General features: G+C 28.8%; 1 protein-coding gene across 5 annotated transcripts in view; it reads left to right on the top strand.

Moving 5' to 3' along the window:
* The window catches only part of LOC142319030 (serine/threonine-protein kinase VRK1-like), an 83014-nt gene that overhangs the window by 18641 nt on the left and 39371 nt on the right, over positions 1–25002 (top strand). For all 5 annotated transcript variants that reach the window (XM_075355852.1, XM_075355851.1, XM_075355853.1 and 2 more), the window contains 5 exons: positions 4207–4403; positions 15173–15392; positions 15481–15660; positions 15968–16134; positions 19143–19258. In XM_075355852.1, the coding sequence (XP_075211967.1) occupies positions 4207–4403; positions 15173–15392; positions 15481–15660; positions 15968–16134; positions 19143–19258 (880 nt within the window). The remainder of the gene's footprint in view (positions 1–4206; positions 4404–15172; positions 15393–15480; positions 15661–15967; positions 16135–19142; positions 19259–25002) is intronic.

The raw sequence follows: 25002 nt of genomic DNA, 5'->3' as shown, positions 1-25002 counted from the left end.
TTTCGACTTCCAAATCAGCTGATTTGGGAAGATTCGTTCACCACTAGACCAAGCTGGTGGGTCAAATTACTAAATAGCTAAAGAACAATAATCTCTCATTACACAGACAACTTAAAGAATGGGTATGGTCAAGCAGTGTAGTTATAGTATAGAAATAAACAAAATATTCCCTATGCGTGCTACTGTAGTTTGTCACTTCATTAAAATAGTTTCATTAGCAATTGAATTAAACAAATGTTTGTTCAATTTAATCAATGATGTTAACTCTTCAAATAGATTCTCCAGATTTGTTTAAATCCGATCCATATTCATTGTAAAAGTATATTTTGGCAGCATGGTAATCTTTAAAATCATGGTAACTGGTTTAATTACTGCATCTAGCTGTGGCTTATCAACATGGTAGGAGGTAGTACATAAAATTTAATTTTAGAATATTTTAAAAATGAAGTAAGCTATTTTGAAAAATTGTTTTTAGTTGCCAAAAAATAAAGAATTTTAAAGAAAGTATTCTTTATAACCAACCGTAAACTTATTAAATTAAATATAATTATCTTACAATTATTCTGGACTCATAAAAAAATTAATTTAAAACACATGAACATGCATGTGTGGTAGTATAATTCATAAAATTAATATGGACTTTCTCCACCATATTCACTAGAAATTTTTATTGTGTGTGATTTAGAATTGCTTGGTAATACTTCAAGATCTGATTTTGTATCAGACAAAAAATTTTCCCAGAAATACTTTGTATTTGAGTTACAGCTAGTTTGCAATTTTTGCTCCTAGGATACATAAATCCACATTTAAATTCTTGTGTTTCAAGAATTTCAATTAAGAGTTTATTTTTATGTGAAAGCTTTTAACAAAACAGATTCCAACCAGAAATGTATCTCTAAGTAGTTGCTGAGAAAATTATAGCAAAGCCTGAGAAACTTGAATAAAATAAACCTTTTTTTAGGTTTTTTTTCTATAAATTAACTTTATTAATTAGCTAAAATAAAAAAAAATTAAGAAAATTTATCTAAACAACCAATGGAAAATAAATATTTTTTTGCGGAAGTTGGACTTTAGTTCTAAACAAAGCAGAACAAGATGTGGCAGAAAACATTGCAATTTTAAAACAAAAATTTTCATAATGCTAAACGTTTTTTTTAAACAGATTTAATTGTTGATCTCAAAATACATTAACAGAATAAAAGATAAATCTGAAAAAAAATTTATATCTCAAAATGTATTGTATGTATTATCAAAGTATTTATTTATGATTAAAGTTATAATATAATACAGGTATTTATTTGATGACACCATCACTTTGTTTAATGCAGCATTCAGCTCAATGTGTCTATGCTTCTTGATTACATCTTATAGTATCAGTCAGTACAATTCTTAATAGTTGCAACTTTATACAACATAATTTCTTTGTTCTTATGTACCAATACTTGTAGAATAAAAACTTGTTTGATGGCATGAGATTAAAAGATTACAGAGACTATTTTACTGGTTCATTTTGACCAATCCTTTGTTGGTATATGTATTTTAAATCTCTGACCTAAGAGAAGTGATAGTAAGGTGATCGTCGTACATAAACTACAACCCAAATCTGAATCTATAATAAATTAGCTTCCAAGAATTCAATCAAATTCATTTTCAAAAAGTATACATCCTCCTAAAAATATTGATGTTAAGAGAAAAAGGCTGATGATTGTTACCAAGTAAGATTCACATTAAAGAAAAAAATGTTAGGGAATTCATTGTAACAGTCTCATGTAGGTTTTCCTTTGCCTACAAGTATGGCTGTTTCAGAAGTTGACAAAATCCCATTTCTTGTGAAGAATGTTTCGTCAAAACCATATGACTAAGGAAACTGGGATTGTGTATACATTTTATTACTAATCATTGACAGAATTTTATTCTTTCATTATGATCTGGCAGCAATATGTGTAGTACACACATTATGTGGAATGGGTACAATTTTGCTCTTGTAATGTTTACCACACAATTTGTTGGAAACATTTAATGTTGTAGTAACTTTCTAGTGTTTATAGTAAAAAATAATTGTACAGGATGAAGTATTTTTTATTTAATATTTACTTTTTTTACAAACTATTGTCTACCAGAATCTATTAGTATTGGTTTCAGAATACCTGTTTCTCTAAGATGTATCCACAGCTTCAAACATTTTATGATTTTGTGTTCTTTGATCTGAATTTTCATCACAGTACTCTTAAACTCCACATATACCAACATTATTTACTTATTTCAAAAATTAACAGCACATATGTTAGCTTTACAAATATGTACACATTCGTGTTGTCTCTTTGAGATATTAAACTAGTCATATTAAAATATTTTTTAAATTATTAACTTAAATGGCAACACAAAATAATCAAGTCCAATACACATAATTAATCGTTGATCAGGATTTACTATCTATTCGTGAAATAGATTTTCTAAGATGATTTAATCTGTTTTTTTAAGTTAATTTTATTTTATTTACGTACTTGTTTTAGTATTATGAAGATTTTTTTTTTGTTTAAAACTGTACTGTAACGTTATTTCTCCTACATTCCTGAAAAATTGTATGTTTTTCTATTGGTTTTATTTATATAGTTTATTCAAAATTAAATTCTGTATAAATTTTGTTAGAGATTTTAATGGGTTTATTTGCAGTTAGTAAAGTTACTTTATAGTAACTTAAAATGGGTTTCTTCATTTCATTTTTATTTTTTGGTCTTTGTGACAATTTTTAGTCAACTACCAGAGATACAGTTCTGGGACTTATTTTATTCAGTTTTTCAGATAAAAAAAAATTGAAACCAAATTTTAATCCAAAATCTTGGAACTCAAGTCTAAAGAATCTCACTTTGACTTCATTTTACCTTTAGAGCAGAAATCTGGAAAAATATTTCACTAGCAGTGACTCAAAAACAAAATGTTTATGAACATATCTCGTTTAGGGACTTTTTACTTATATCAGTGTGCTGAATTATTTGCTTTGCAATTTTGATTCACTTTTGTGGGTAAATGAGGGTGGGGTGAAAAGTTCCAGGACTCACACAAAGATGGCATTAGTACGCTTAATTCCTCAATGGCGTTGCATGATTCCATTCTCCATTAGTTAACTGTAAGTGTTTCGCTGCATCACTTAATATAGTATTTACAGTCTGTCAGAGTGGAGAATTAGGCATTTTTTGGAAAATGGAAAAGGTGGAAATTCGTGCAGTGATTGAATACTTTTTTCTGAATGACTTAAGTGCAAAGGAGATTAAAGAAGTGCTTGACATGATATTGGAAGACTCTTCTCCATCAAATACAACAGTTAAATGCTGGGATTCAGAGTTTAAAATAGGTCGAACCTGCACTAGTGATGAACCACACAGTGGACACCTTCTGAAGCGACTACACCAAAAATGATAGAAAAAGTGCATAAAATTGTTTTGGCAGATTGATGAGTGATAATAAATGGAGTAGCAGAGTCTGTAGGGATGCCAACAGAATGCCTGCACAGTATTTGGCATGAACAAGCTATATGACAGATGGATGCTGTGTTTGCTCATAGTAACAGTACCAAAAACATTTCATGTGATTGTCTCAAGCTCTTGCGGCGCAATCCAGAGGAATTTTTACATTGATTTGTCATTATTAATGAGACTGAACTGGCTCTCAGTGATTGTCACTTGTTTTCTAACTTCAAAAAATGGCTTAGATGGAAGATATTTTCGATCGGTAATGAAGTTATTGCCACTGTAGATGGTATTTTAAGGAGGTGGATAATTCAACATACTGAACTTGCATAAGTGTTTTTGTGTAATGCCAGGTTAAGTGTACATACCTAATGGTTACTATGTTGAAAAATAAATCAAATTGTACCCAGAATCCAGAATGTTATTTTCTTATCCAGACCCAGAACTTTCTGTGCCACCCTTGTATGAATATATATATGTAAAACTTATTAGAAGTATAAAATATTTTGAGAAATTTAGCTTTACATTTTTTAAAATATAGACTCCTGCCTCTTTATGTGAAAACACTTTTTTAATCTTGTTTATAGTGTTTGTTTAACAATAATTTATGATACTCTTATATTATGTACAAATAATTTGTAAAAACATATTAAAGATTTATTTTTATTTATATATAATTTCCTGTTTAAATTGAGTGACTATTTTCTTTAGTAGATTTTGATATCTGTATTTATTTCAGTTGATGTGTGGGTAGCAAGAAATGAATTGAAAGCTTTAGGTATGCCGTATTATGTAGGAGCTGGATCTCATGTGTATAAAGGAGAAAGATATCGTTTTCTTATTATTCCTAGGTTTGGCGATGATCTGCAAAAACTTCTGATTCAGCATAAAAAGAAATTTCACATAAAGACTGTCCTCACTTTAGCCTCTTATATTGTAAGTACAACAATTTTATTTACTCTTAAATTAAATTATTGCAATAAAATAGTTCCGGTTATATCCGTAATCCACTTGATGTTTTACTGTAAAGTAATATACCACTGCAATTTTTTTTAAATTACAAAATTATAAGTTGAATTTTTCAAGCATGGCACCATTGGTATATAAGATTATTTATATACAAATAAAATAAATTAAAATTCAACCTTACCAAGAGTTCGTCTGTGTTTTTCAAGTATTTTCAGTCATTCGGCGATCATCAGGAAAAGTTTTCTTTCAATTTAAAAAAAACTTTTCCTGATGATGGTTGAATGTCCAAAAGGACTCAAAAACACCGACAAATTATTGGTAAGGTTGAATTTTAATCTATTTTATTTATATAAAATATAAAATTATAGTTTAATAGAAAATCTCAGATTCTACACAGGAAAGAATAAGCTGCTTTTTGTTTTTTTACAAAAATACAAACTTGTTGCTTGTTTCTTGTTAAGATTGCTGCAGTAATGAGGGATTGGTCATAGTGATCCCTGAGATTAAAAATATAGCATCATTATGCTCTTTGTATAGTCCTCTGCTGTGTGTTTTTTTATCACACCTTGATCTTTAAAAAAAAAAATAAGAGGGGATAAACAACTAGTTTGTGAGATGAGTTATGTGTAGAGCTAAGTTGGACTGTAAGGTAGGCTAATAAAAACATTCTACCCAAATTATATAGAAAGTCATGTCACAACTGTAGAATGCTTGTACTACAACGACAACACATTATGGCAGCCTTTTTCCTTTCATCTGGTTTTATTTTCTTTTTAGTAGTAGCTTTATCTAAGTGATCCTTTTTCAGTAGGCTTCTTCATTAATGGCTTTTTTTTTCATGAACTAAAGTGGATCATCACCTTATCAATTACAAAAGATTGTAATTATTTTATGTGTACCATCATTTTATGTGTTGTTATAAGTTTTTCTAAACATGCGTGATCTAAGTAATTATTATTTACTTCTCAGAGTTTGTGTAATAAAACTCTAAACACATTCCTCTTTGTCTGTCCCCTAATTTGTAAATTTGGAAACATTTAAAAGGGATCATCTACTTAATAGGGATAATTACATTAGTCCCATCTTTTTTTTTAGGAATTTTATTTCTCGTTTACCAGGTTTATTTTTTATCTTGTAGTCTATTGTTTGCTAACATCTTAGAATGTTAAAAAGAGAAGACATTACGAGGATTGCAGTCTTTTTTGTGTTCACTCTCCTCAAATCTTTAGGTTTTTGCTTAGGAGATGATATTTTTGGTCATATTTGTTTTATCACTCCAAAAGATTTTACTCTGTTTCTGTATGTTTCTTTCATTGGTTGGAGTAAGAATATTTGTAGTTACTTGACTATTATTCTTACATACATTCCTGTGTAAAATATAATGTCATTTCTTAGGCTTCCTCAAAATATCAGAACAAGTTTTTTAGATGCAAAAATGGCTGTCAGATCATTCACCTAGCACCCAGTAAGTATGAATCATACAGACCAATATTTAAAAAATTAAATTATTAACTTTACCTGATGTTTTTATTTATGAAAGATTGCACTTTCTTGCTAAAAATTACTATTTCTTGAATTGTCCATCTGAAGACAAATAGATATCTTAATAATTTTACCTCTTTTGACTTCCTTTTTTCCCAATATTTTTTTCCATGTTTTCGCTTTCTTTCTTCACTCCATCTGTAGTCTTATTTCTTTTCTGTTCTCCTGAAAACCCTTGATTTCTAAATTTATTTCTATTTAAGATTATTTCATCCTTGATATTTAGTTCTTTCATATCCTTTAAAATTTAATTAAAACAGATGTTTTTAGTTTTTTGATTACACACAAAAATAAAGTTCTTTCAGTCAGTCTTTTTTCTTCCATTCTGAAAAGATGTCCAAAAAAATCAGTCTTTTCCTCATTAAATTTGAAATTCTGTCATTAATTTTTTAAGGCCTTTCATTAATTATAATCCTCCACTTATTTTTTTTACAATTTTAACTGACCCTAATATTTTTTCTTAATATTTCCATCTCTCTTTCTACTCTAGCTTTTCAATTTCACCTATTTTATTCATACATAAAACATTCAAAGTCATACAACTGTATTATAATTCTTAATTTTTTTTCTAGAAATTGATTTTTGTTGTATAAATGCTTTGTTACACGATATGCAAGATCCATTTTTATTTAACTTTAGTTAATTCTTTTATATTCTATAAAAGTCATTGTTTTCAATAACATCATTGTTATTGCACCCAGAAACAGCACATATATCGCCATTTTGGATTCGTAAAATTGTACACTTATGTTCAAACTCAAGACAGCCACACACATATAGTACAGTTTAAATGCAGTTGTAGATACACACATTCATAGAGTTTACACGCATACAAACAATACACTTGCTAAAATGATAATAAAAAAACAATAAATAAATCACGAACAAAAGAACACACGAATCACGATGGTGAATCACGCAAATGTACTTACTAGCTTATAAGCTGTGGGTATAGTACATAAAACTGATGGCGCAGGTTAGCTGTTGTCAGTGAATGACGTCATGCACAGGAGAGAAAATAGTTTTCAACTATGGTAGTATATTATCCATATAGTCATATCATGACTGATGGTCGTCGGTCATTTAAATTGTGATTTTTAAATCGTGAAAACTATTTGTAACATTGCGTACGACCCAGAGCATCATCTCCGTAAGCTTGTTTCAAAAGTTGAAACGTTTCTGTGAAAGTTTCAACCAGTTTCACGCAAAATTTTACGTTGTGTCGTTGCTCCCAAAAATCCTGCATTACAAAAATTGCTACTAACACGTAAACACGTTGCACTCAAATAACAATAACACAAAAACTAAACGAGATATCAACAATGCAAGAACATGTGGTCACAGAGGATGTTATGGGGAACACATTGATGCCAACCACACGTCACTAAATCTCAATTGGCTTGTAATTACAAAGTTCAGTTATTTTCTGAACATACCTCGTATTAATTGTTTTTTATACTTATATTTATTTATTTATACTATAAATTTGTTATGGATTTCATGCTTTGAATGTTCTTAACTTTTTTGGATAACAGAATATTAATGGAAGTGTGGTAAGTAGCAGATTATATCTAAGAAGCTAGTAAAATGTTCAAATATATTTATTTAGTTCAAAAAAAAACAGGCATGAAACCTATGAATACAAAATCATGACAAAAACAATATAAGTAAATGACAAAATTGTCATTCATAAGTAAAGTAACGCTTGATAAGTTATTAACAGTACTTATCTAGTATTGTAAATATCTAGCCAGCTTGAATGTTCATTATATAGTAATGATGATCTATGTGATCTATGAGAATCAGTTGAAATAAAAAAAAATTGAAAATTATACTTAAGCAATCTAGTCAGTACATGAAAGTAAAAAGTTGCGATAAATTAAGACAGCTTAACTTTATACGCAAATGTTAAATCTATCCTTGTTCTATCCTTGTCAGAGATGATTCAATACTTGGCATTTTTAACAAATTTGAAATATGAGTAATGTTATGATCAGTAAAGTGCATAGGATCACCGATTTTATAGGCAGCATATCTAAGAAAGATACTAAGTGGGTTTTCTAGTAATTTTTATAGCAAGTCAGTAAAAGGTTGCCAGACAAGAGCCATAAGGGTCAGATATATAAAAACATAATATAAAGTTCTGCAAGAGTTAATATTTCTAAATTTGTAGAGGATGTCTTAATAAAATTTAACATTTTAGTGATTTAGTTATAGTAAAACCAGTATGTTCACTGGAGGGTAACTTACTATCAAAATATAAATCTTTAATGGAAGATACCTTTTGTATTGCAGTATCATTCAGTAAATAATTATAATCAATATTTGCAAACCTTCCAAATTGACTATGAAAGTATATTTTTAAATTAAAAGAAACACCATTTAAGTCATACATTTTTGCATTGAGTTAGTCAATTTGAATATCAGCCAAATTTGTAATAGATTTAAACAATAATGAGTTTTTTTGTAACTGCCAAGTAATAAAAAATGTGAATAGCATAGAAATTAATAGACCAATGTCATTTATAAAAACTCAGAAAACAGGACTCAAATACATGCATTGTCCTACTCTAGATTTAGAGGTTTACAGATAAAATTATCAATTTTAACATACTGAATTCAGTTTGTAAAAAATGAGTGTACCCAAGACAATTTACCATTAAATCCATATGCAGTTAGTTTGATAATAACAACGTCAAACTTAGATAAAAAATCACTATAAATTGCATCAAGATAATAATCATTATTTAGTGCATCAACAATATGTTTATATATACAAACAAGTTCATTTGCGTAAATTTGCCTTCCAAAAAACCAGAAACTATACATTGTTTAGGAAGTATAAATTACTTAGGTAAGGTGTAATTTTCATACAGACTAACTTATCTAAGACTTAGGAAAAAACACTGCATTTGCTGATAGGACGATAATGATTGATATCTAAAGTGTTACCACTTTTAAACAATGGGCTTATGTAGTTTATTTTCCAACACTAGGGAAAACACCAGTATTCAAAGAACAATTGAAGAGCTTAGTTAAAAACAGTACAAAAAAGGCATAGCATTTCTTCAACTGAACGAGAATGGATATCATCTGGGTCCATCGAAGAATTATCATTAAGGGAGCAAATGGCCTCTTCAACATCATTCTCAGTTAAAATAATGTTACTAAAGCAATCATTGTGGTTAAATATGTAATTTCAGTCAAGGAAAAATCATTAGCAGTATAGACACTCCCAAATTTTTTAGCAAAAAGTTCTACAATATCATCTTCCTTATCAGCATACTCATTTACGAGATGCATTCAAAGTTGATAAGGTCTACCATTGTCATTTTTATTAGCAAATTAAAAAAAAATCTTGGAATCATAAGATAGTAAACTCAACATTAACAGTATAATTTTATTAATCTCTATGACTAAGAGTACTAAAAAACAATGAGAGTATAAAAAAAAATTCTTGATTAGTTAATTAGCTCTGGAGATTTAACCGATCAGAGTTGACCGCCGTTTACAACAAAACTAAATTTGCGGTAGGGCTGTTTTTTCAACACATACCTGTATCTTTCCAAGTACTTTACAAGTGTAAATTTTCGACTTCTGCACACATGTGCAAGCTAGATAAAATATCAATTTAAATTATCAGGCCACATGAAAAATGCATGGGCGGTGGTGATGGGGCTGCACCGACTGACTCAAAATTGAATTCACACATTCAAAATAGTGATGTGGTCTCAAGATGCAATTATCTCAGCTTCTAGTGGACAAATTTCCATGTTTATTTTTTAAAAAGAAGCATCTTTCAGAGTACTTTTAGGCTGTGCTTTTTAAAATTAATTATATAAAAATTTGTGAAAATATTCAATTTGTTTAAAAGTAAAAACATTACAAGTATATTTGAAAAATTCCTAGGCTTCCCTAATTAACTGATTTAAATTTTTCAAAATGCATTTGAAAGTTTGAGTGCTCTTTTATATGTGTTTAAATTTTCAAGTGTCTAGAGACATTATTTCAGGCTCTACACAATTTGGAATTTTTCTAAAATCTGGATTGAAAAATTATTGTGCAAAAACTGTCTGACTGATTTTGTTGAAATTTGGCATGTTTCTTTATCATATCAAAAAATTCTTTGTGGCAAAATCTGAAGGTCCTATGTATAACGTAAGTACTCGAAAAAAATTGCCAAAAAATCTTCTTTCTTTTTTCATTTTTTTGACAGTTATTGCTATTTTTGCATCAATAATAATGTATTTTTTTATTTGCAACTAATGATATTGTGTGTAAAATTTAGTAACAAAACTTTTTTCTCAATATTTTCTGTAATATAAACAGTTATTGAGTTATCTAGGGAAATAGGGGAGAGAAATTGATATTTTTCCAATTTTTTTTACATTTTGTTTAATAAAAATGTAATCACTCCTTTTTCAACTGGTGCATAATGAAATAATATTTCAGTTTATATTCCAGAGGCATTAAAGCAAAAATTAGCGATCATATAGAAAAAGTCCAAGTGTGCCCATTTTAAAACAGATACCGTGTGGACTATAATAATAATTGCAATAATTGATTCACTAAAGAACCACTTCAGAAAAATAGCTTTTGTATAAGTTCTTTTGGTACATGTTACATCAATATTGTTAATTCATAATTACAATTCCTCAGCAAAAATTTCAATTTCAGCATGATCAAAATCAATTATTTAGAAACAAACTCTTCTTTAGTAAATATTGAATTGTTTTAAAATTTATATATTTTTTTTACAATCTAATGTGTATTTATCAGATATAAGATAAGATTTTGTCTTATTGAATTTATCAGTAAGACAAAATCATGCAATAAATTATACTAGTAAAAAAATATTAAATATGTAGAGCTGTAAAAGTATCAACTGACAGCAATGAAATGTCATCTTGATGATGGGATAGTAGTTTAACAATTATGTGTCAGTCCTTAGTACAGAAATCTCTAAATATTAGTTGCTTTACAAATTCCCTTTTTATTTGTTTTTATTGCTATTAAGTATTAGATACACGATATAATTACGTCTTTGTTGGTTTTTTTTTTATTTTCCTATTTTACCCAAAAATGTACTGCATAAACAAGAATGTACTTACTTTTGCTTCTTGTACATTTGGATGCTAATTAAATTAATGCAGTCAATGGTGGTTTGAACATCATTAATTTTCAAATAAAAAAGCACAGTATTTTTCTATGATAATTTTATAATTTTCTCTGATGTGACAATATATATATTTTATTAGATCAACCAAAGTACAGAATAAATAAGTAAAGTAGGATGACTTTATCTTATTCCACACACACACACACACACACACACATATATATATATATATATATATATATGTGGAATAAGATAGTCATATATATATATATATATATATATATATATATGCAGGAGCACTTTCACAATTTACTCGCATCATCAGCTGCATTACATATTCATATATTCATTTCAAATTACATAACTCTCATATTTATATTTTTTATTCTGTTCTTTGGTTATCTAATAAAATAAAATAATATATTTGTATGTAGTACAGAGGAGTATGATTCTTAAAAGAATTGATTTTAAAAAAGTAATTATAAATGCCAACCAGGGAAAATTATTATTTAAATTCTACAAGTTACATGTTAAACTTAGTAATATAATGCAATCAATAAAATTCAAAAAAATCTGCCTCAAATTAAATGTGATCCTAAATACACTAGGCTCAATATAAAAAATTATCACATTAATGAATTTATAAATAAAACAAAAGAATCTGCTGAAAAATTTAGGGTAAAACAAGAAATCAAATATGCATATTACAGAAAAAAAATTAATAAATATTGAATTATACAATAACATTTACACTTTGTAAAAATTCTGGGTAATCTTATATTTGATTATGTATTTAATTTAATAAGGGATAATATTGAGATGAATAAAAAAAAAAGCTTAAAGACAATAAATATAATAAAATCAGTAATTTAGTAAAAATTAATATTAATTATAAGAGTAATGATAACCATAATTATAATCTTAATAAATATAATAATAATGAAGGCTTGGGTTATACCACATTACAGGAAAATTCATTGGGAGATAATGTTTATGATAATTTGCAACTAGACAATATGCATATAAATTCGGTTTCATTTCCTGATAAATGTATTGATTTAATAAATTAAACAAATATGGTCCTGATAATGATGAACAGCTTATTGTAGCTAATACGTATAAGTTTAATCTGACAAAGGATGATTAGAGTGCTACTGTTAAGAATATTGTGGTAGATTCCGAAATAAATATAAATAAAGCAAATCCTAATGATAAAGAAATTTTATGTAATAGCATTAGTAATAGAATTTATGATATAGAACAAAGAAATATAAATTACAAATCTTAAATTACTAATCAAAATTTAAAATTAATAAAAATTAATTATAATAAAAAAATAATTTACAACCTAAAAAATAAATTACATCATAATAATAGTATCATTTTGAAATCAGATATAACTAATATGCCGGGCATCATTTATTCTGATAAATGTAAAAATTGATGAAACAATATATAATGGAGAATGATTTTAAGGGAATAATAATTACTAAAAGTTTAATAATAAAATACTGCAACATTTCCAATTATAAAAACAATTTAACATATCACACTAGATTATACTCTTACAAACCAAGTTCAACTATATTAACTGGACTATGCCTATGCGACTTTTAATTAACTTAAAAACCGCTCCTTCTTACATTATCTCCAAAATAATTGATAAAATACTTAGAAAGAAAATAAATTTAGGTTAAAAATATAATATAAAAAATGGATATGAATTAGTAAATAAATTAAAAGACTTAAAAATTAGTGGTAGGTTTATTTACAGGAGTTTGAAAGTAAAGTTGCTTACAGGATAACTCATATGCATGATATTTTATTATGGACTAGAGCATTTAATCGTTTGGAACAAGTTCAATTCCTACTAAACTGGATTGAAATCTATGTTTGAAATTGACAACAATAAAAAAATTAATTATTTAGATGTTAGTGTTGCAATTAATTTTAAAAATAATCAGTGTACAGGAAACCCAAAACTAACAAAACCACTATACATAGATCTTCTAATCACCTGTGGTCACACAAACTTAGCACTTAAGCAAACATGGTAAATAGAGCAATTAATTATACAAAGTATAATGAAAATAAAAATAAATTAAACAAAGAAATAGGCTTATAAAACAAATTGCTGTATATAATGGTTATGACAATTCTGTAGTAGATAATATATATAATAAACAAATGTCAAAAATTAAAAATAATACACATTTAATAACATTAAACAGCACACAAAAAGTTGACCATGTGTATTTAAAATATATATATACTGATAACATAGTTGAACATATTACAGAGGTTTATTGATAATAATAAATTAAAACCTGCGTACTAGACAAATAACCACATAATAAAACACCTAATAAGTAATAAACGTAATGATTCATCTGATTTATATAATTTGAGTGGTATTTATAAAATTGAATGTAATGATTGTGACCATATTTATATAGGAAATACTACTAGTTCCATTTAAGGCTAGATTCTTCGAAAATTTTAGATATTATGAAAAAGGTAAACTTGGTTTATCTAATGTATCTGATCATCTGATTAAGAATAAATATGTAATATCTGATATTAAGAACAATTTAAAAATAGTGAAAAATAAAAAATATGTTATGAATACAAATTGTAAGGGATTAGATATTTCAGAAAGATTACTATATATATATACGAGGTGTGATCAAAAAATACGGTGAATAATTTTTTATTACATAGAATTCGATTTATTCTCCTTCAAAGTACTGTCCTTGGCTAGCAATGCACTTATCCCAACGTTGACTCCATGACTGGAGGCATTTCTGGAAGGCGTCTTTCGGAAGGGCTTTCAGCTGCTCAGTCGTGGCCCTCTCAATGTCAGCAATGGTGTCAAAATGTTTTCCTTTAAGCACAGTTTTAATTTTTGGGAAGAGGCAAAAGTCGCATGGTGCTAAATCCGGTGAGTATGGCGGATGTGGACAGACAGGAACACTTTTTTCAGCCAAAAACTCGCGAATGAGAAGCGAGGTGTGACACGGCGCGTTGTCGTGGTGAAGAAGGAAGCCATTGGTCCATTTTTCTGGTCGCTTTCTTTGTACGTCGTTTGCAAACGTTGCAGTACACCCTATAAAATTCAGAGTTTACAGATGTTCCCCTTGGAACGAACTCTGATCGCACTATGCCCTCACTATCGAAAAAAACAACGAGCATGACCTTGATGTTGGATTTTGACTGACATGCCTTTTTAGGGCGAGGAGATGAACTGGTTTTCCATTAGGAACTCTGCATTTTGGTCTCAGGGTCATAGCCATAGGCCCAACTTTCATCTCCAGTTATAATTTTGGCCATGAAGTCTGGATCTGCATGAAGACGACCCTTCAACTCTGTGCAAATTGACACACGTTTTCCTTCTGTTCATCACTCAAAAGACTGGGAACAAATTTTATACTCACTAGTCTCATTTGCAATTCATTAGTTAAAAAGCTTTGAACGGATCCGTACTAGATGTTAAGGTCTTCCGATAGCTCTCGAATAGTCATTCACCTGTTTGAACGAACCATTGTTTCCACTTTTTGCACACTTTCAACTGTTTTTGAGGTTACTGGACGTCCCACACCGCTTCTTGTCTTCAACAGACTCATTTCCGTTTTTAAATCGGTCATACCACTTGTACACAGTCTTCAAAGTTACCACATTATCGCCGTACACCGATTCTAACATTTCGTGAGCTTCTTTGGCACTCTTTTGCAACTTAAAACAAAACTTAATGTTAATGCGTTCAAAATCCATGTTGCGCGACAGACACGATAAACACAAACTCACTCTATCGGCTCTGGCAGCTGACTGGCAAGCTCGAACGTGTTACAATTTGTCCCTGCCTGTCTCAGTTGATCATGCTATTGGACAAATTACAGCATATGGATGTAGCGTCGTCAGTTGCCGCTGTAAAAATTCATTCACCGTATTTTTTGATCACACCTCCTATTTGCAGTAACCTCAGTATTCCTGTATTTTAGTATAATTCCAATTTTTGTTTTTTTTTGTATCCTTTGATTTTATGTTTACTAATTAGTTATGTAATTTTATGTTACAGATTGATACATTGGAATATATTCATGGTAGTGGCTACATTCATGCAGATATAAAACCAGGAAATTTACTTGTTGGCACTGCTGCTCAGGCTCCTGTTTATCTTGTTGATTTTGGTTTGGCTTGCCGTTATAAATACAGAAATGGGCAGCACAAAGAAGCTGATGAGAGGAAAATTCATTATGGTACTATTGAATATACATCACGTGATGCTCATCAAGGAGGTAATATATTATGTGTATTTTTTTTGCTGTATTATTATAATTATTTGAAGAATTATTGAATTTTATGAAAAAAATTTATCTATTTCAGCTATATCCAGAAGAGGTGATTTAGAAGTGTTAGGTTACAACCTAGTTCATTGGCTTTCCGGCCATCTACCTTGGGAAGATGATGTAGCTGATCCAGAAATAGTAGCTGAGAAAAAGAGATATTCAATGGAAAATATACACGAGTTCCTTAAATCATGTTTTGCTCCAGAGGCACCACCTGGTACGTTAACTTTTATAAATTTTGATCGGCTCAATTTAAAATTGTAGTTAATTAAAAAATGTTTAATTTAACTGTGTTATAACAACAGTTACATATGGAATCATTATTTTTATGCAAAAAATTGTCGTAAAGGCAGCTTTGTAGCTGTTTTTATAGCATTTTATTAAGCTGTTAATAATAGTTATTTTATTTTTTCAGCGATCACATACATCAAGTGATGGGCATTTTTCTTCATGTTTGAAATTGTAACTACATTGTAATTCTGATTCACTGTTTTGTAGTTTTTTCATGTAATTTTTATTTGCAGAGACTCTGGAGAAATATTTACTGTACGTCAAGAGACTTGGCTACAGTAGTCAGCCTAATTATAAATATTGTAAGAAATTATTTCGAATGGGAATCAGAAACTCTGGATTTGTTGATGACAACAAACTGACATTTACAATCCATTCAAAGTTGAATAAATCTAAGAAGGTAAGTTATTGATTCACCCTGTTCTTGTAGTTAAAAGAGTTCAAAGTTATATTATGGTAATAATGCTTATAAAGATGTCTAGGAAATGTTCATTTATTTACTTTACTAATTGAAAAGTTGTTATAATGTATTGGATTTAAAGATGTCAGTTAAGTTTTTAATTTTCAGTTTTTATTAAAACCATCAGGGTTTACAAAGAGTGCTTTCAAAGTTCTGTCCTTTGATTTTTAATATATTTTTATAGACATGTTTTTTATATTATAACAGACTTAAGAAGAAAGGATTTTGAATTGTCAACAGATTCCTTTAAGGAACTCTTGATGCATTGTACTGTTAATAAATAATGCATTAGTTTCATTTAATTCATTAAAAGAAGGAAAAAAGTAGTGATGCAATAAAAATTGGCATAGTTGTTCATTTTTACTGGTTTTTCAGAAATTAATAAGACCACAGGACAATCAGTGATGTCAGCAGTTTTTATGAGAAGGAAGGGGAAATTTAGATTTTTTTCCTTTTTTTAAAAAAAGCTCTAAAAATAATGATTTTATTAGTTTTTACAGCTTATAAAATTTTCTCTTAATTTGAATTTTGTTTTGTCACTGTATACTGAAAATTAACTGATGATGTTTTGAAATAACCCCCTGTAGAGAATTTTTTTTCTGTTTAAGATAATTAATTCAATATCATTTATTAATTATTGCATACCTTAAAATTATATAATATTGCTTTAAGCTTGTGTGATGATAATACATTAATGTTTTATAATCCATGAAGAAATATTACATTTCACTAGGATTTGAAGCCAGAACCTTTCGATGAAAGACTAAGGTGTTACCATTGTGTCACAGAGATCAATACTTTTAAGCTTTATTTTCACAGCTTACACAAACAATATCTACATAAAGATTGCTCATAGTAAAATGTTAAGTGTCTTAATCTATTAACTGTACAGTTTCTTTATGACAAAAAATTAAGTTAAAATCAAGAATTCTGAAAGATGCTGTTTTTTCATAGGATTTCTTAATATTTGAACTCAAGAAAACCAAAAATTGTATTGTGCATGATCATCTTAGTTTAATTTTTTTTTCTTTTTTAGCTGCAGAAAAAGTATTTGAAATGAAAAATACATGATTTCCAGAGTGTTATAAATATTTTAAATTGCTTTTATAAATATTTAGCTGCCTTAAAAATTTATATCTGAAATTGAAAATAATTAATGTTGTAGTACTATAATATAATAGATTTGCTTTCCATAAGATTAAGTAAACAACTTAATTATTTTTTCAGTTACATTATTATTACTTAGCTTAGATAATCTACACACAATCTCCAGTGTAGGGAGATAAAATGCATTTGGTTTTTTAATGATTCTTTCAAAAAATTTGGCTCAAAAAATATAAGCGTTTACTTTTTTTGCTCCATAATCCTGTCTTAACCTTTGTCTTAAAAATAAAAAAAAATTAATGAACAAAAGTTTTGAAATTAATGAAAAATATTAAAAATCTGTGACATAGTCTGTACAATAAAGATGATCAGAAAATTAGCAGATGATTTTATCAGCGTTAGTTTATTACTGATGACGTGTTTTCTAAAATTTTTATTTTTGTGATTCATGTAGAACTAAAATGCATATAATCTTTTCATGAAAAAAATTGAAATATTAATAAATTAATTAAATAATTTATAAAATATATATTTAACTTGAATAAAGAAGTAACATGATGAAATGTTTGGCAAGTTTAAACACAGTTATTCCAAAAAAATTCCTATACTATGAAAATTGCAAACAACATTACTATTAAAAAGTATAAGTTAATAAAAAATCAAATATTTAAATCTAAATACAAAATGTTCATTTAAAAAAGAATAACATAATTATTTAATAGAAGTAATTATTGTAACAATAATGGTATTATACTACCATTAACAATATCGCACTTGCTACAATTGATTAAAAATATTACAATAAAAAGATGAGAAACGAAAACAAGATAGTGTTAAAAATAAAAATTCTAATATTTCAATACATTGTATGCTAAAAATAATCATTGTAGATACAATTAGTAATAAAAAGTAAAACTGAAAAAAGGATAAAAAGCAAAATAAAAATAATAATCCATTCAAATCCATTGTTTTGTGCTGATTTAGTCATAAAATAGTATTCTTTTACCTTATCTAAACATTTCTTATTGTTAATATTAAAAATACTTGTTAACTCACATGACGTTTATGTTTTTTAACATTTGATTTAGTGGCGAGTGCTCATCGCACCATGTTGTGCAATCTTAATGAAAACAAGTGCCTAGAAAGTAACTAATATTTCATTCATACAAATATACTACATCTGATAACCGTGTATTAATTTTCTGAAACAAATTTGCCTTATCCAGATATGATAAGTTAGCTAATTTTCATTTGTGTTTTACTCGAGATATTTTTAACAGTACATTTCTGAATAAATATACAGGTTAGTTTCATACTTTTTTATAATAAGTACTTTCAACAATTTTATCTTAACAGCTTCTATTAATATAATGAATTTTTGTAGTGTAAGGATACTATATAACTAAATTATATTCATTGTTTTATTGTTTATATAATTATATTACATTTTCTTTGTTATCCTATTAAAAAAAAATTGATAAAATTATAATTCCTTTTTAATGTTGCAAGAATTTTTTTAGAGAAATTTTAAGTCATGAAAGGAGGGTATGATGAAAATTGCTGATGGTTTAAAAATTCTTAGCAAATAAAAAAAAGTTTGTAGTAAAAGTATATTCTTTCTTATAAACACATAAAAACTTGATAGCATAAAAACTTTTTATAAAGGCAGAATTTAAGCTGTGTCTTTCGTTATTCACATTTTTAATTAAGACATGAAAATTGAAATAGAATTTGTGAATTACAGAAATATTGTTAGTTATTTGCCTTAAATGAAATTCTTGTCTATTTTCAAAATCGATATTATGTTCAAAGTTAATAAAAAATTAATGAAAAATATTTTTCAGAGGAAGATTGATTTGGAACCTGAAAATAGAGGCCCTAATAATGCAGCAAAGCGACTTCAGCTGGCTATGCGTGAACAATGCAATAGGAAGCCTTGTGCCCCACAGAATTCAAACAGGTTTGCTTATTATCTTCCATTTTAAATTAAATTTTCTGATATTTAAATTTTAGAAGCCTCTTGTGCTGCAAGAATCATTATAATTAGCCGGATATAATCCCAGAGGATAAGAGTTAATCCTTTAAATGATGAAACTCTTAATAAGCCAGAATCAGAACACATGTGTCATGAATGCATATCTCAACATTGCATTCTTGTTTGTGCCAAAATTTATAAAATAAATTTGAAGTGAATTTATAATTTCTTTTGAAAGGTATTCAGAATTTCAAAATGATATTTTCAATTTTTGTTGTATTTAACCGTACTCCAAAATTTGTCCCTAATTTTTTTGTGTGTAAAACATCAAGTATATAATGGTATTTGAATCAGGTATATGAATCATTTTTTTTACGTTTTATAAAAGAAACTGTTTATCCAAAATATATACTTGGAAATATAACCTTGTTTATAAAAAGTATATACTTAAATATTTAATTATTTGGTTTTGAATTTTATTAGATATTCAGTTGAAATCAGAATATTCAGAGGTATATTTGAACTCCTGAATGTCTGAATGCTAAAAACAATAATAAACAAGAACTATAATAACACCAAGTATGAATCAGAAGTTTTCACTGCTATGAGTGCAAAATATGTTTCAAAACTTATCGGCCTGGATCCATTATTCATAAACAATCAACAGTGTTACTAATATTTGTAGGTTATAGATTTTTTATACATAGTGAATCCCAGACCAATTACTGTGAAAAAGCATTTTTTTCTCTGTAGGGTTTATATAGTTTCATTTATTGCATATTTTGTAGGAAAGGAAACCAACTTGTTAATTTTAACAAGTTTTGTTTTTTTGTATAAGGTTAAACTATAAATAAAATCAATTACCTTTCAACATATTTCAACTTGTTCAAGTATTTTTTTGGCATTACACATTTTTGAAAAAAATACAGCTTTTAAGCGTTTTAAAATGTTAATTCAGGATGAAAAATACTAGAGATTTAAGACTAAGAATCTCAAGATGAGTAACATTTGTCCTGAATGGGAGAACAGATTTATCTATCTATCCATATGCTTATATTTTGTTAACCTTAATCTGTTATTATCTTTCATTTTATTATATTACATATTTGAAAAGCTAGTTCTTTTTAAGTAAAATTTTTTTCATTTGCAATCTTACTATGAAAAATAGATATGATGTGTGATACACACAAACGTCTTACCAGTTATGTGCTATCAGTTATAAATGTAAGAGCTACAAATTATTAATATTCTTGAAATAGTAGGTTACTACAAATATAATTACTCTAAGTATATTATTTTAATTAAAAAGTTTCTGTAATTCTGGAAAGTAAATGTGTTTTCTTCCACATGGGTGCTCATAGAGTAAGAATTTTCACTTGGAAGATCTATCTATACCTAATTATAAAAAAAATTAATGATCAACAAAATCAGATTTTATATATATGTTATTATTATCTCTGGTGACCGCATAGGATCACTTTAGTCAGCCCATTATTCAAGTTTCTTTAATGGAACTGTTTGGGACTTGCGGTTCTCCCCAAGTACTTTTTCATATGTTCTGATCTTTGTGCTCTTTGTAGTTGAAAATGTTTCTGTTTTGAGTGTGAAGTGAATTTTTTTGTTGATTTTCTTGTTTAATTTTATCTTATCTGTGGTGGCCAGTTTCCTTCAGAGCCTCTTATTTCTCCGATTCATTTGCATCCTGTCTTGGTGTTTTTCAAGTTGAGATTGTACTGTACTAACTGTTTCAGAAGTGTTGAATCTTGCATCCTCATGATATGTCCAAAGAATCCTAGTCTTATGCATGGTATCAGTGATGGGTTCTAACTCTTTGTACATGACTATTGGGCACAATCCACCACTGCCCATCTTTCTGGTACTTTTTATTGATGCAGGTTATTCCAATTCTTTCAGTTTTCTGGAATCAGTCTGTCCTTGATTGTTCGTTCAGGTGGAAGAGTGTATCTGCTGCCTAAATGGTTTCTGGTTTTACAACTGGTTTGCAGTATCTTATTTTTGCATCTATTGATAGGCATTTTTTATTGTAAGCATACCAGGTTAATTTTTGAGCTTTAGCTAGTTTGTTTCTTCTAATTGGGATGAGGTTTTTTTGTGTAGATTGTTTATTATTATTTCTCAGAGTTGTTTAAATTAGGTTACTATTTTGATTTTATTATTGTTTATGTTTACTACTTTTAATCATGTTGGTTTTTGGGGCATAATTGCTGTCCTTTTCAATGATATTTTAGGCCAATTTTATTTGCAATGTTTTGAAGTTCTAATATCTGTGATTTAGCTTCATCGATGTCATCTGCTAACAGTGCCAAATCATTGGTGATACCAAGACAGTTTGTTTTGATTTTTCAGCCTATTTTTACTTTTAGGGGAATTTTTAAAACCATTCCCTTGTTGCAGTTGTGAGTTGACTAATAGTGGTGAGTGTCCATTGCCTTAGCACAGTCCTGTTTTAGTTTTTCTGAGAGCCCGCCTCTTAATATTACCTTTGACTTAGTGTTTGTGAGAGCCAGTTTTATCATCTTTATTAATTTGGTATGTAGTCCGAGGTGTCATAGAATTTTTAGTAGGGATTCTCTGCAAGTGCATTTGTAAGCTTTCTTGAAATCTACAAATGTTATTACCATGTCTCTGTTTGTTTTCCTGTTGTAATCCATTATTAGCTTGAGACTCATAATCTGGTCTGGACAGCTCTCCAGGGTCTGAATCCTCCCTGGTGTTCTCCTAGTTCTTTCTCAAGTTGTGAACCGATCCTGTTGAGGATGATTCTTAAAAGAATTTTGTATGTTGTGTCTAGAAATGAGATTCCCCTGTAATTGTTAGTCTATTTTGTCCCCGTTTTTGTATAGCTGACGGAATGACGGCTGTCGTCCAGTGTTCTGGTAGTTGTTTGATTCAGATGTTGATAAGCTGTTAATGAAGGGAAATGTTTGCTGATCTTCTTGCATGTATCCAGATTTCTACAGAAGTCTTATCATCTCCCGTTGTTTTGTAATTATCTCACCTAGTGCTTGGTAGACTTCTGTTATTGTGGGAGGGTTGATGTTTTCTGGTGGTATTATTGGGTTGTTGGTGTTGAAGTTCTGTTGATTCTTTGCAATTTTGGAGTTTGTTGAAATATTTAGCTAGGATTTCCTTGTCTTTAATATTATGGGCCAGTTTATTGTTTTCATTCTTTATTGGTAGGTTTGGGGTTTTGTATTTTTGGAGCTGATTTTTTAAGGTTTTGTTATAGTCTTTCGACAGTGTTTTATTGAATTTTTCTTCTGTTGACTTCATTGTGTCTTTATGGTGTTGTCTTTTTATTCTCCTTGTCAGCTTATGGTAAAATATCAAATTTTAATTTTACACAAAAATAACATTTTATAATTTTTAAAGAATAAATTTTTAATTAACAAAAAATAAAGTTACTATTGTTGGGATTTGCGAAACAATGTACTAGGACTATATTGCTTATGCTTCTATTACTAACTGTTCTAAATATTACTAACAGCGATGAATAATACACATTGCTGATAAAAATAAAGAAAAATTACAATAAACACATTTGACTCAGTACTCCCATAACTAGTCTACTTGAGTTCATAGAACTATTATCACGTAACTACTTGTACACATCAGAACTTAACAAAACATCTTATTAATACTTACAATTCTAAGGAATTGGCCAATCCAAAATTAATTTTAATTATAATTTTAGACATAATTTGTCATTATAACATGTTACATTTTCAATAATAATATTTTTTAATGTTATTTAAAAAAAATTGACGGATAAGCAATCTTCTGATAAATCCATGAAATGTTTTTATGGAGAGGCCTTTGACATTAAATTCTCATACCTGTATTCTGTACCAATCATAATTTATGAATTTCCTGATCGGTTTTCTTAACATACTCACTGAACTAAACTAACCACGTCAAAATCCAACACAAAACTGACGCTTTCCGATGGTCTCGCTGGTCTAACCCCACCACTATTTCTTCAAATTATCAAGTCTGTGTGAGTATGTTTACTCACACAAATGTAACCCTCTTTTATAGAAAATGTTTGTTCATTTTTCAAACATGATGTCATATTTCTTAAAATTCTATTTTAAGAAGGAATTTTTAATAACCAATGAATCATGCTGCTATTAATTTAACTTTTACGTTTTTTAAAAAAAATATTGTCTGTCAACATATTAAGAAATCCATATAACAAAATAATTTATAATAAAATAAAATACAAATAAATTTACCAATTTAAATAAGGCAATTCAATTTAATTTAAATTTAGTTTAAAATTTACAATGGTTACATCCTTAGGGTTCAGGTGGTTTCTTTTCTTTGTTTTATTAGATTTTGGAAGGATATTTCTGATTTAATTGGGGCTAATTCTTCTGCGATTTGTTTAACATTATTGACTAGATCTTCGAGTTTATCTGGGATTATTTTTGCAGTTGCTTTTTGGTAATTTTCATTCTTAATTAGTTGGATAGGGTTCATTTTTCTTTTAGTTTTAGGGGCTTGGTTTTGTTGCTTTCTTTGGGGGAGTAAATTTAATTTTAATTTTGACTACATACTTATCTGATCCTGTGTCTGCTGCACGGAGGATGTTTACATTGTAGATGTCCTTGTGGTGGTGTTGGTCCGTGAAAACATGTTCTAGATGCTGTTCTCTTTTATTGTAGTCAGGGTGATTCCAGGTTTTGGGTTTTTAGGTTTCCTCTTGAAATATGTAGATTGGAGATTAGGTTGTGGTTTCTGCAGAGATCAATGAATCTGTGTCTGTTTGTTTGTTTTCTATTGGGCAAGCCATTTTCCGGTAATGTTGCTTATTTTCTTTCTTTGCCTACCTGAGCATTGAAATCTCCATTTAATTGTTTTAACATGGTTTTTGGGGATGTTAGTTATAGTCAGGTTGAGTAGATCCCAAACTTTTCTGTTTCTTTACGGTCTTTTTGAGAGTTATTTCTATTGTAAGTGGGTGCATGGGTGTTTATTATAGTGTAGATTTTATTAGATGCTTTTAGGGTGAGAGTTGAGATTCTTGGGGATTGTGACTTGAATTCTTGTATGGAGTTGTATTGTTTTGAGGCTGACTGAAAAGGCTGTTCCAAACCGTGGGAAATTTTTCATCACTTTCTTCTCAGGTATACCTTTGTAGAGCCTATATTTTTGGGATTCCATGGTCTTCTGGTCAGTATTTCTTATTTCCTGCAGACCCATGATGAGAATTTTGTGTTGGTCCATTAGGTCAGTCAATATTTTTAGTTTACCAGTCTTCATAAGCGAGTTTACATTCTGTGTGGAAATGTAGGTGATCTGCTTCGGTTTGATTTTGGACTTTGTATTTTTCTTGTTCATGTGTGTAGTGTTGGGACATTCCAATGCTTCCAATCTCATGTTATCTTCTACATGGCAGCCCGTTGTATCCAAATGCTGCTGCCTTCTCTGAATTCTGGTGTTGCTTGGTTCAGCCGGTGGAGTATGTTTAAAACACCTTTCATAGTTGACTGTTGAAGTGCCTGTGGTGGGACTAGGTCCCGAGTTACAACTCTAGATGTGATTTGATGATAAATGAAGCTATGAAGTTTGTTTGGATTCAATTCTCCAGACAAATTTCTCCTATTTGTTCCGGATATATCCAGGTGGACCTTGTGGAGGTTCAATCTGACCTTTGGTAAAGTTGTTATTTTGGAGAAAAGTTTCAGTCTGAGATTCTAAATATT

Source organism: Lycorma delicatula, chromosome 2, assembly GCF_047948215.1.
Source record: "Lycorma delicatula isolate Av1 chromosome 2, ASM4794821v1, whole genome shotgun sequence".
NCBI lineage: Eukaryota > Metazoa > Arthropoda > Insecta > Hemiptera > Fulgoridae > Lycorma > Lycorma delicatula.
The sequence above is the reverse complement of the archived record's forward strand: the minus strand, read 5'-3'. Positions and strand labels throughout refer to the sequence as shown.